This window comes from Hyperolius riggenbachi, chromosome 11 (assembly GCF_040937935.1).
Source record: "Hyperolius riggenbachi isolate aHypRig1 chromosome 11, aHypRig1.pri, whole genome shotgun sequence".
Taxonomy (NCBI): domain Eukaryota; kingdom Metazoa; phylum Chordata; class Amphibia; order Anura; family Hyperoliidae; genus Hyperolius; species Hyperolius riggenbachi.
Genome location: NC_090656.1, coordinates 214,321,817 through 214,335,036, shown reverse-complemented (window position 1 = coordinate 214,335,036; position 13,220 = coordinate 214,321,817). Strand labels below are relative to the sequence as shown.

At 47.0% G+C, this 13,220-nt stretch overlaps 1 protein-coding gene across 1 annotated transcript in view; it reads right to left on the bottom strand.

The window, feature by feature from the left end:
* The window catches only part of ZDHHC13 (zinc finger DHHC-type palmitoyltransferase 13), a 71,337-nt gene extending 62,598 nt beyond the window's left edge, over positions 1–8,739 (bottom strand). Inside the window, exons 1-2 of the mRNA XM_068260261.1 lie at positions 8,632–8,739; positions 3,229–3,371 (exon numbers count right to left, since the gene is read on the bottom strand). Coding sequence (XP_068116362.1) covers positions 3,229–3,371; positions 8,632–8,643 — 155 coding nt within the window. The 5' untranslated portion in view covers positions 8,644–8,739. The remainder of the gene's footprint in view (positions 1–3,228; positions 3,372–8,631) is intronic.
* Positions 8,740–13,220: the final 4,481 nt, after the last annotated feature.

The window sequence follows — 13,220 nt, the reverse complement described above, 5'->3', positions numbered from 1 at the left end:
CAGACCATAGTCTTTGGAAAATGAAAGATCACAGACCAATCTTACCACCCTTCATGTAGTATAAGAGCCATACTCTACTCAGTCTTTTCTATGGAGCTGAACTCCACATCAGGAAAAAATCTCTGCAGCCTGCTGCACACACAGATGGTGTACAGACACAAAAGATCAGTATCTGCGAAAGATCTGTTCCTGCCAAAAATCCATTCCTGCAAATTGCAATGATAGTCTATGAGATCTGCAGATCATCATACACACATGATTTAACTGACATTCATCTGCAGATCTGCAGATCTGAAAATCCATCCTGGTGGATCTGATCTGCAGATGAATGTCAGTTAAATCATGTGTGTATGCTGATCTGCAGATCTCATAGACTATCATTGCAATTTGCAGGAATGGATTTTTGGCAGGAACAGATCTTTTGCAGATACTGATCTTTTGTGTCTGTACAGCATCTGTGTGTGCAGCATCTTGCAAAGATTTCTGTCTGATGGGGAGTTCAGCTCCATAGAATAGACTGTGTAGAGTATGGCTCTCATACTACATGAAAGGGGGTAAGATTGGTCTGTGATCTTTCATTTTCCAAAGACTTTTATCTCAAGTGTGTATGCAGCATAAGTCCTCTTTTCCCCTCGGGTTCAAAGTGAGATACTTACCCTTAAGAGAGGGAAGCCTCAGGATCTTATTGAGGCTTCCTTCACTCTTCTGAAGCCCCCCACATCAGAGCCGCGCAGCTCCTCTTCCTAAATTATGGCCGCGCAGAAGCTGTGTGAGCCCACCCGCGCATGCGCACTTGCACAGAACCCGCGACCCTGGCTTACTGCGCATGCATGGGTGGGCTCAGTTGGCTATAGCGCAGCCATAATACAGAAAGGGGAGCTTCGCAGCCCCGATGTGATTAGCCACAATGCCTTGTTGCTAAACTTTTGGGGGGCCGCGCTCCTCAACAGGATACAACAGAATCATGAGGGAAACCTTCATAGGATCCCGAGGGTTCCCTCTCTTAAGATAAGTATCTGATTTTGTACCCAAGCTTTGGCTAGGGTACTCTATGAGACCACCCTGGAGCTGTTGGTAACTAACAATCAGCATGCAAAGTTACAGACAAAGCAGACAGCCAATAGCAAGAGCCTCTTCCTCCTCCTGCTACTCTCCCCATTTGATGCAATGCAATGCCAGGCCCATGTCCCATGAGATCCACAGAGCAGGAGAAATAAGCATTCTGGCCTGGTGCACACCAAAACCCGCTAGCAGATCCGCAAAATGCTAGCAGATTTTGAAACGCTTTTTCTTATTTTTCTGCAGCGTTTCAGCTAGCGTTTTGCGGTTTTGTGTAGCGGTTTTGGTATAGTACATTTCATGTATTGTTACAGTAAAGCCGTTACTGAACAGCTACCGTAACAAAAAACGCCTGCAAAACAGCTCTGAAGTGCCGTTTTTCAGAGCGGTTTGCGGTTTTCCTATACTTAACATTGAGGCAGAAACGCATCCGCAATCCAAAATCTGCAGCAGCCCGGGAGTATGCGTTTCTGCAAAACACCTCCCGCTCTGGTGTGCACCAGCCCATTGAAATACATTACCCTAGCGGATCCGCACCCGCAAGCAGATCGCAAAACGCAGCGGAAACGCTCCGGTGTGCACTAGGCCTCAAAGAGGCTTTCCTGTATCCCTTTAGATGCGTATATCTGTATAGTGATACACAGAAGAGAGCCCTCTTATGCCTGGTACAGACAATGAGATTTACTGCCAGATCAATTATTTCCAACATGTCTGATCTGATTTCTGATCTATTTTCCGTTAACTTTTATGGAAAAATCAAATGGAAATCAGATCGAACATGTTGGAAATAATCGGTCTGGCAGTAAATCTGCCAGAAAATCTCACTGTGTGTACCAGGCATAATGGAATGCATGCACATCTAACGGAACGCAGGAAGCATGTAGTGACATATAGCAGAATGTAGTAAATTATTCAGGAAACCCATTTTTAAAAAGGTAATTATCCTGGTTTCAGCATCAGAAACATTTCCTATATCTATGTATAGCTGTATGCTAGTATCCAGCCCTGACAGTTATACTTAGCAATGCAGAATTATTCTCCAAGAGCATTCTGGGAGACCAGGCATTAATTTCACTGGCTTTAGAACTCTCCGTAAACAAACATTCCGCAGAGATAACCTGACAGGATTAAAGTTGCCACCACCTGTGATAAATTTCAGAATAAATGTGATAAATTTGGAGCGAGGAAAGATTTTACAATGGGTAACCACTGACTAAATAATGTATAAATTAATATTGTATATTGTTAAAGGACATCCGAAGGTGAAAATAAACTGATGAGAAAAACAATTGTATCTATCCTCTGCCTCCTAAAAATCACTTTAGATACCCCAGTTTTATTTTATATTCAAATTTGGTTTCTAAGTTTTTATTTGTTTCATTGTCTTTGCTCAATGACACCTTCACTGATGTATGCCAGAGCTCAAATCTATGAACGACTGACCCTTTTTATCTCTTTTCTGCTTTCAGAAGCCATTTATTGACTGGTAAGTGTTTTATGGCTGTAATTCTTTATCAGCGAGGGTTATACTATAGTCTGACCCAGTCCTGACCCAGACAGAAACTGACACTTGCATACCTCATTTTTAACTATTTCAGTCAGAGAAAAAAAAAATACAAAATTAAAAAAAAGGTACACAGCCTAGTTATTTGTGTGCTGGGCACTCTACATACACATGTCTATCTCATCATGTCACGTGTCACCTCGGTTGTCCTTTAAAAATAAGCAATTTTATTCATTCCCTTATTTCCCCTAGTTATTCATTAACCACTTCCGGACCTTGATGATTGAAATCTATGCCGTGTTTGGGAGCTGTTATTCCTGCCAGGGCATAGATCTCACTCATCCCCGCCGCTGCGTGCTTTCACTGTGCCCGCCGTTGTCCGTGTCAATGCACCCGCTCGCTCTGCTGTCACGCTGACAACAGCAGAGCTTTCGTGTCTTGGACAATTTCATTGGCTCCTGAGCTCATGATTGCTGTGAGCCAATCCCAGCAATCACATGGCTTAAACGGGCACGGACGGCTCAGATCTTAAAAAAAGCCAGATCTGCCCGGTCCGCAAAAGGTTAATTTAGCCTACACGATGGCTGACTTAATGATTTATATCTCAGGAACACTACAAGTAACGCATCCTCAATCCCTTCCCACTAAGTTCCCCTTATACTTACTGTGTGGCCTTGACAACATCCCAGCTGCTGTAATCCTCCACTGGTTTTGAGTCGGTTGCCTCTTCATTTTGCCTGGGTCTGCCGTGTTGGCCTCCTGAATGGATGTGGCTATGCTGATGGCTGTGGCCATGGGGCAGTTTACACTGAACATGTACAAAATAAATGAAAGGAGTTAGGAAAATTACAACTTACAACAATTGTTACTAAAGGCTGATACACAGGCTAGAGTGTTCTCTGCAGAGGTGGGGCTGTCTGCACAAAATCAAGTGCAGGGGTGGGCAAAGTTTTTCACATTCCTCTACTCTCTTCTCCTCCCTGCTTGCAGAAAGTTTCTGTGTTGATAGATTTAACTCAGCCAATCGCATCTTACAGCACCGATCTTCATGGCCACAGTGGCATTAAGCGACACGTTGGCAAGTATTGACAGCAGGTCACATGATGTCGCTGTAGTCATGGAGACTGGCTGGAAGCTGCGATCGGGCGAGTTAAACCCATCAATATGTATCGCTTGCAACTCTGCAGGGAGAGAGGAGAGTAATCCCGCACGCTATCGGCGGGCTGGATTCAAAAGGCATGGCTCATGGGCCGCAGTTTCCACTCCAATATGAAAAACAGCTTCCCCGCTGCAACAGCAATAGATCCAGAGTGCCATTTCATCTTGGCCAAGCCTAGTGTTCCCCTCCTTCTGGAAGCCTCTCCGTAGTGCAGCATGCAGCTGCCCCTCCCCCCAAGGCATTGTCGCCCAAGGCATTGAGTCCCGGTCCCTGCATGTGTATACAATCAGATGTTCCAAGGACTTTTCAGAGGCACAGCAGATAGCTGGAAGATAAAGTTGTGTAGCCGAAAGATAACGCTCAAGGCCCGTACACACGCCTGACTTAAGTCGGCTGAAATTGATTGCCGCAGCTTATAATCAGGCGTGTGTACAGCAGCCCCCGACCCATAAGTGATCTGCACAGCGGATCTTTTGCCCGCTTGTCGTCCCTCCATCTCCCCCCCGCACAGCAATACAGCGCGTCATCAGCTTCGCGTGTGTGCAGCCTGCCCCAGCGATGTTGCCCAAGGAGATCAGGTCCTGATCCCCGGCAGGTGACATCCGTAAAAGGTACGTACCTGGTAAACACATCCAAGTCTGGTACACACATTCAATTTTTACTAGCCAAGGATTGACCATTTTTATCACTGCCATGTAGCATGAGTGTATACTTACACAATGTGTTCATAGTATTCAACATTTGTTGCCCCTTCATACTACATGGGAGGGGGTCAAATTGGTCAGTGATTGGCCAATCAAAATTGCATGTGAAGAAACAACTGCTTTCCCTGCCCCAACACCCGGGGACTCATTTCTACAGTCTATTCCTTTCCCCACATCCAACCCCTTCTGCTTTAGAGGCTGTATGGTAATAGGCGATATGCTACACAATTGGTGGACTTGTTCTCGCCACATCAGGTATTGGAATCAGGTACACAAATTGCTACCTTCCCTTTTTCGCAAAACAATTGCTAAAGATACCTGGCAAGCACTGTTACACGAGAAAATAGAGATACTAACAGAAACACCGAACAAACTGGCCACTGTGGTCTTCTCGGTAGCTACTATGACCATGCAAGAAGCTGGTAAAAACCCTTGGTTAATTTCGGGGAAGTCAAATCTAGGATAAATTCCTTAATGATCAATGAAAAACTGACCAGCATCCTGAAGGACACCCATAAGAAGATTGAGTAAATTTGGGATCCCTGGCTTAAACTGGAACACCCCTCATTGGATGGCACTTTGATAATGAGGCTGTGAGATGGACTCCCTATCTTCGCTTCTAACCTTTCACTCCTTCCTCCTCTCTATTAACAGATTCGACCCACCTCCTCTAGGTATTCTGCAAACGGCATATCACCAAGGTCTTATGACTTTCTGGTCCTTTGTTCCACTGGACCAGTTTACCTATCCAAGTTAATATATGCTCCAGAAAGTAGGCTATAGTCCTCCGGAGCAAAAAACTAAGCTCACATTGGCAGCATTGTTTCAATTATTATTTACGTTCATAGGTGTTATATTGTTATTACCCGTGACTAATGTATATGAGGATATTTGATGATAACATTAATTAGGGTTGTCATGTTACACTGTTGTAAAACAAAGCAATAAAAACTTTAAAACAAAATTGCATGTGAAGCTAGCAGTGAAGGAATAGATCTTCGGTACTCCTTGGACAACCTTTGGAACGACTTGTGTCCCCAGGAAGTTCCAAAGAAGAGCACATCCATACTGTGCACAGAACTGATGCGCTTATCTTCAGAACTACTCTAGGAGGCGAGTAGCTCCCAAGGCTGCTCAAGGAGTAAGGAAGAGCTGAATTGATACTCTGTTCCCACGTGAGCAGAGACCAGACATTTTTTTGTCCATTCTCTGTTCATTGCTAAATGGACAGGGAACAGCTCCTATTTTATAAATAGGAGCTGTTCACATTTGTCAATCTGCAATGGATCTGCAGGATCTGTTGCAGTAAGTGGACCACACGTCTGTGCAGTCCGCGATAGTCCCAGGGAGGCGGATGCGTCTGCTCCGTGCTACGTCTCGCTGCCCACTGCTCCCTGTACACAGAGAAGAAGCATGGGAATCCCCACTGGGCTGCAAAAGACTAATGGGAATCCTCAGCAACAGAGTTCAAGGTGGACCAATGAAAATTCTCCCTGTTGCTAGGGAGAACTGGCCTAATGCAGCCTATGGAGAGCCCCATGCTCCTGCTGGCCTCCATGGTTAATATAGAGGGAAAGAGTGGCACCAAGCAGCAGCGGAACACGTGAGCGGCGACTGCTTCAGACGCCTGGAACACGCAAAATGTTTATGTACTTCCCGTGTCCATTTTGCATCTGGTCAAGTGGGAACCGAGCCTGAAACGATGGGCACGGAGGTGTCACTAATGCTTGGCGGAAGAAGCCAAGCCCGTTAAGCTCCTTGCTATTGTCCTGACGCCTGTGTAGTGCGAGTGAATTCCGTTGACAAGCCCTTGTTGTTGCAGGGGGGGGGGGGTGTCTCAGAAATGGAATGGAGGAGGAGGAAGACTGGGGAAACTCTGGATTATCCAGAGGCTTCCCGCTACCTAGGTACATACCCATTTGGGCCATTTTTTTCTTTTAATTACAAGTAGCCTTAAAAAATAAAACGTTAGATACTTTGTTCAGTAGAGGGAAGCCTGTGGATCCCCCAGAGGCCTCTCCAGTCCTTTTTGAGCCCACTGCTGATCACCAGGTCCCTCCTCTTCTTTGCAGCTGCACTCTTGTTTGTGAACAAGCGTGGCAGCACTGCGCAGGTTCACTGATGCCCCACACCTGCGCAGTAGCACAGAGCCACTCACGCACAGAGGAAAAAGCAGTGCACCAGCAGCTCCAAGCTCCTGAGCAGGCAGTGTTGCACTTGCAGCGTGGCCACACATTCACAGACGGGAGTGCGGCCTCTCGAACCTATTGGTCAAGCCCTCCCCGAATAGGTTCAGAAGGTCCTAGCACTGAAATTGGCTTGATGTAGGCAGAAGAAGCCTCCAGACTATCCAGAAGATTCCTTGTTTTTGTGTAAATGTATGCCCAAAACCTAAAAGTATACTGATGGGCTAAATGGCTTCTCACCAAAATTAATCACAGATTGTAGTAGGGTGTTAATATGGCCATACATTTGTCGATTTGGCGGCTAATCGACCACCCGATTTGATGATTATTATCAAATGAAAATCAGTGCTGCCCGGAGCATGCCTAATATTCAACTATTCAACCAAAATTGGTCAAATGTATCGCGCGAAATGAACATGCCGGGAAATCTCAACCGGCGTGATCGATCGGGTGTGTGGTGTTAATTGTGGACGAACGCAATGAGAAACTCCAGGCCGCTGTATCCCCAAATGTTTTATGTGCCCCCTTGGAGCCCGTGAATTTATACTTTATCTATCACACTGTTCCAAGTGTCTGCCGTGCCTCTGCATTGGCACCCCACTTGACTACCGGCATAATACATGTGGGGCGCGTGTGTGCCGCCACACGTGCCCCACGCGCAATACGCCGGTAGTCACCAATACAGAACGGACGACACTTGAGAACAGCAGAAAGGTAAAGTATAAATGGCATGGGCTCTCTGGGCGGCACATAAAACAATTAGGGGGACAGCAGCAGAGGTGGCGTCATGAAGCAGATTCCTGAAAGATTTGCTGAAATCATCAGGAATCAGCCTGCAGTGTATGGTTAGCCAATAGATCTTTCTCCAATCAGAGGGAGATTTCTCTTGGTCAAATCTAGCCATTATCGTTGTGTACAGGCACCATTAAGGTGGTCGCTAAAGATCCCGTTTCTAGTGAAAAATCGTTCAAGCAATCAGATAATTATGATCAGAACAAAAATCATTCACTACGCCACCAGAGAACCAATCTTTGCTTCCTATTACAATCAACAAGAAAACCAAAATTTTGGTTTGACCAAAATACAATCATTATTTTTTAATCGTTTGTAATGTATTGTGCCCATCAATGGAGATTGTTTACAACCAATACAATCAGAATTTCTGATCGCTCAAACGATTTAGTGCAGTTAGTGGCCACCTTCAGACTGTAAGGGCCCTTTTCCACCTGCAATCGCTAGCGTTCATGCTGAACGCTAGCGATTGCTGAATCGCAAAACCGGCGATTCCCCCGTTTGCGGCCGCGATTTTGCTATGCTATGCACTGCATAGCAAAATCGCGGCAATTATCGCTCCGCCGCGCGTTCGCGTTCCCAACAAAAGCGAATCGCGGTAGTGGAAATGACCTACCGCGATTCCTATGTTAAAAAGCAAACCGTAGCGATTGTAAAATCGCTAGCGGTTTGCGGTTTTGCGATTTGCGCTGGTGGAAAAGGGCCCTAAAGGTGGCCACTAACGATCCAATTTCATGCGAAAAATCGTTCGAGCGATCAGATAATTCTGATCGGAAGAAAAATCGTTCACTACATCACCAACTAACCAATCTTTGCTTCCGATCTATCACAACCAACAAGAAAATCCAAATTTTGGTTTGACCAAAATCGTACAATTATTTTTAAATCGTTCGTAATCGATTGTGTCCATCAATGGAGATTATTTACAACCAATCCGATCAGAATTTCTGGTCGCTCGACAGATTTTTCGCTAGAAATTGGACCGTTAGTAGCCACCTTAAGCGGAGGACAACAAACCATCAGATCTTGACATTACAAGTAAAATGTGGAAACGTTCTATACATCTATGATAACATAATAATAATGAAGCTGAAATGAGTAAGTCAGGGGGGGGGGGGGGGGTGATGCCCCCACAGGCAGTCAGCAGGGCACGCTGGCACTTGTAGCTCTAATATGCGTATGCTAAACTGAAAACAAAGTTACACAGTACAACAGAGGGCCACTTACCGGGGAACTCATGATGTTCACCCCTCTTCCTCGCGTCCTGCTGCTCCTGTTCCACCAGCAGCGCACACTTCCTGGTTACAGACACGCCCCTAGATCTGATTCGATCAACGCCCGTCGAGAACTGCCCACTACCTCTGCTCTGTCCATCAATGATCTGCACCAATCGGAGAGAGCAGAGGGCGTGGTATGGGAGAGGGCGGGAAAGGTTCCTATGTGGGAATGCTGAGAAGAGCTGGAGGAGGAGGAGGAGGCACGATAGAATATTGCGCAGTACAGTCAGTCAGTGGTGTATGCAATGCTGAATGATGTAAGGGCGTAAGCAAATGCGATGGAAGAAGATACGGTGGGTGTGATGAAAGTGGCAACATTCCAGCGCCCTCTACATTCCTGATGTCTTATCTCCTCAGCTTCTCCATAGTGTGTGTGCCCTAGTATTCCACTATCCATTTCCCAGTGCTCCAACTGCTCTACATAATGTTTATATGCCCAAAATCTGTAGTGGATCAATAACCCTTATAATGGGCTCTATTCACAAAATTTCTCATGAATGACTTATTTATCACCTAATTGATATAAATAACCTTTCAGCACATTTACAAGCAAAAACATCACTCAAAGTAAGTGGTTCCTGATTAAACTTAATTTTAATATTATTTTGCTTACTGTAATTATATTGTATTTTTGCTCTTAAAGTGCACCAGAGACCTCAAGTAAAGATTTAGAGGTCTTCCTCCCGCCCCATAAACCCGTCTGAGTCACACGTCATCCTCCCGCAGTCTGCTGTTTAGCCGCAATCAGCTCCGGTAACTTGCTCAGTCGCGTCAGTACGGGTCTACTGCGCATGCGCAGAAAGCCCAGACTAAGCCAGTTACCGGGGCTGATCACGGCTCAATGGCAGACTGCAGGAGGACGGCGAGGGACTCAGACGGGTTTATGGGGCTGGAGGAAGCCCCAAGTAAGTATCAAATCTTTACTTTAGAGGTCTCTGGTGCACTTAGGGCTGGTTCACACGGTTTCGCTCGGCGCCACGTTCAAACGCCAGCGTTTAGACGCTAGCTTTTGAAGGCTTTTTGGGAAGCGTTTGAGGCTAGCAGTTCTGGTCTCTGCTATTGTCTCCTGGCGTTTACCGCCTCTGAAAGCAACATGTTGCTTTTGAGACTAGACGCAACGCCGGGATCTACCGCCAGGCTTTCATGAAAGCCTGCAAAAGCCAGCTCTAAACGCTCCCATTCACTTAAATGGGACGGCGGTAGATCCCAAAAACGCTGCGTCTTAAATGCCACAAAAACGCCCGTGTGAATCAGCCCTAAGGAGCTTAAAAAAGTAACATAGATAAGGTGAAAAAGCTTTGTGGACCATGCCCAACGTCTACCAGCTTCTCAGTGTGTCTAAGGTGTGTTCGCGCTTTCCAACTAAAATTCATGGGGTCCCCTAATGGTCACACCCCTTCCCTTGCCTCCCGTTGGTGCCCTTCATGGCCTTGGGGCCCATCTCACAAGGGTCCTACAACAAGCGTGGCCATCATGATCTTCACACCCATAACATGTGTAGCCACAAAAACACCTGATTGCAAGAATGGACCCCTGTATCAGAGGAAGGGAAGGTGAGTAGTTGGGCCCCAAAACAGCTCTAGGCTCCCCTGCAATCCCCTCTAGTTATGCCCCTGCCTGTGCGGTAATGAAGTGTATATAGTTTGAAAAATTACCACCATTGGTAGTCACATTTTTTTTGTGAGCGAAGTTTGGTAAAAGAGTGCCGTAGAATTGTGTTTACAATGAACAAAGTTCAACAAATGTCTGATAAAAATTTGGAATAAATGTGTAAAAAATACATTTTTTTCTTTGCAGAAAAATTCCAAAAACCAGCCAACACTGCTCTGTCATACTATACTACATCTGATGTGATGTGAAAATAGCACCAGGTACTTTTAGGAGATTAAAAATCTGTAGCGATAAAACAATTTGCACTTTTTCATTGTGAATTTCATTTTTCTGCGGTATGTACTGTGGGATGCGAAAGTTTGGGCAACCTTGTCAGTGTTCTCCCCAGGCTCTTTTAGCCGGGTGCTCCACCCGGCTAGTTTTGGTGACCACCCGGCTGTCATCGGCTCATCTTCTCCTCTGCTGTATGCAGAGAAGCGCCGGCCCTGCATTCTGTTATCACGCCCCACCCGGCTACTTTTTCTTGCCACCCGGCTACTTTTTCATGCCACCCGGCTGGAAAAAAATTCTGGGGAGAACACTGCTTGTTAATCGTCATGATTTTCCTGTATAAATCGTTGGTTGTTACAATAAAAAATGTCAGTTAAATATATCATATTGGAGACGCACATAGTGATATTTGAGAAGTGAAATAAAGTTTATTGGATTTACAGAAAGTGTGCAATAGTTGTTTAAATAAAATTAGGCAGGTGCATAAATAACAATAACAAGGGGCGTTCTGCATGGAGGAAAAAGAACACAGCATTCCAAGAAAAACACCTGCTACCTACAGTAAAATATGGTGGTGGTTCCATCATGCTGTGGGGCTGTGTGGCCAATGCAGGGACTGGGAATCTTGTCAGGGACAAGTTGAGGGACGCATGGATTCCATTCAGTATCAGCAGATTCTGGAGACCAATGTCCAGGAGTCAGTGACAAAGCTGAAGCTGCGCCAGGGCTGGATCTTTCAACAAGACAACGACCCTAAACACTGCTCAAGATCCACTAAGGCGTTCATGCAGAGGAACAAGTACACCGTTCTGGAATGGCCATCTCAGTCCCCAGACCTGATATAATTGAAAATCTGTGGTGTGAGTTAAAGAGAACCAGAGACGAAGAGCTCTTCTCAGGGGGTGATTAGAGGGGAAAATAGATGCACTCAATGCATTGGGGAGGTGATCGGAAGGGGGTCTGAGGGGGATCTGAGGGTTTGGCCGAGTGATCAGGAGCCCACACGGAGCAAATTAGGGCCTGATCTGATGGGTAGGTGTGCTAGGGGGTGACAGGTAGTGACAGGAGGTGATTGATGGGTGTCTCAAGGTGTGATTAGTGGGGGGAATAGATGCAAGTAATGCAATGGCGAGGTGATCAGGGCTGGGGTCTGAGGGTGTGGGCGGGTGATTGGGTGCCCTAGGGGCAGATGGGGGTCTAATCTGATGGGTAGCAGTGACAGGGGGTGATTGATGGGTAATTAGTGGGTGTTTAGAGGAGAGAACAGATGCAATGCACTTGGGAGGTGATCTGACTGCGGGTCTGCAGGCGATCGGATGGTGTGGGTGGGTGATCAGATTGCCCGCAAGGGGCAGGTTAGGGGCTGATTGATGGGTGGCAGTGACAGGGGGTGATTGATGGGTGATAGGTGATTGGCAGGTGATTGACAGGTGATCAGTGGGTTATTACAGGGAAGAACAGATGTAATTAATGCACTGGCGAATTGCTAAGGGGGGGTCAGAGGGCAATCTGAGCGTGTTGGCGGGTGATTGGGTGCCCGCAAGGGGCAGATTAGGGTCTGATCTGATAGGTAAAAGTGACAGGTGGTGATAGTGGGTGATTGATGGGTAATTAGTGGGTGTTTAGAGGAGAGAATAGATGTAAACAATGGATTTGGGAGGTGATCTGATGTCGGATCTGCGGGCGATCTATTGGTGTGGGTGGGTGATCAGATTGCCCGCAAGGGGCAGGTTAGGGGCTGATTGATGGGTGGCAGTGACAGGGGGTGACAGGGGGTGATTGATGGGTGATAGGTGATTGACAGGTGATCAGTGGGTTATTACAGGGAAGAACAGATTTAATTAATGCACTGGTGAATTGATAAGGGGGGGAGGGGGGGTCTGAGGGCAATCTGAGCGTGTGGGCGGGTGATTGGGTGCCCGCAAGGGGCAGATTAGGGTCTGATCTGATAGGTAACAGTGACAGGTGGTGATAGGGGGTGATTGATGGGTAATTAGTGGGTGTTTAGAGGAGAGAATAGATGTAAACAATGGATTTGGGAGGTGATCTGATGTCGGATCTGCGGGCGATCTATTGGTGTGGGTGGGTGATCAGATTGCCCGCAAGGGGCAGGTTAGGGGCTGATTGTTGGGTGGCAGTGACAGGGGGTGATTGATGGGTGATTGACAGGTTATCAGGGGGGATAGATGCATACAGTACACAGGGGGAGGGGGTCTGGGGGGGGGTCCTGGGGAGAATCTGAGGGGTGGGGGGGTGATCAGGATGGCACAGGGGGCAGGGGGGGAGATAAAAAAAAAATAGCGTTGACAGATAGTGACATGGAGTGATTGATGGGTTATTAGGGGGGTGATTGGGTGCAAACAGGGGTCTGGGGGGTGGGCAGGGGGGGGTCTGAGGGGTGCTGTGGGCGATCAGTGGGCGGGGGGGGCAGATCAGTTTGTTTGGGTGCAGACTAGGGTGGCTGCAGCCTGCCCTGGTGGTCCCTCGGACACTGGGACCACCAGGGCAGGAGGCAGCCTGTATAATACACTTTGTAAACATTACAAAGCGTATTATACGCTTCCTATCCGGCGATCGTCGGGTTAACAACCCGCCGGCGCTTCCGATTGGCCGGCGGGTTGACGTCGCGGGTGGGCGGAGCCTATTGCCGGCGGATGA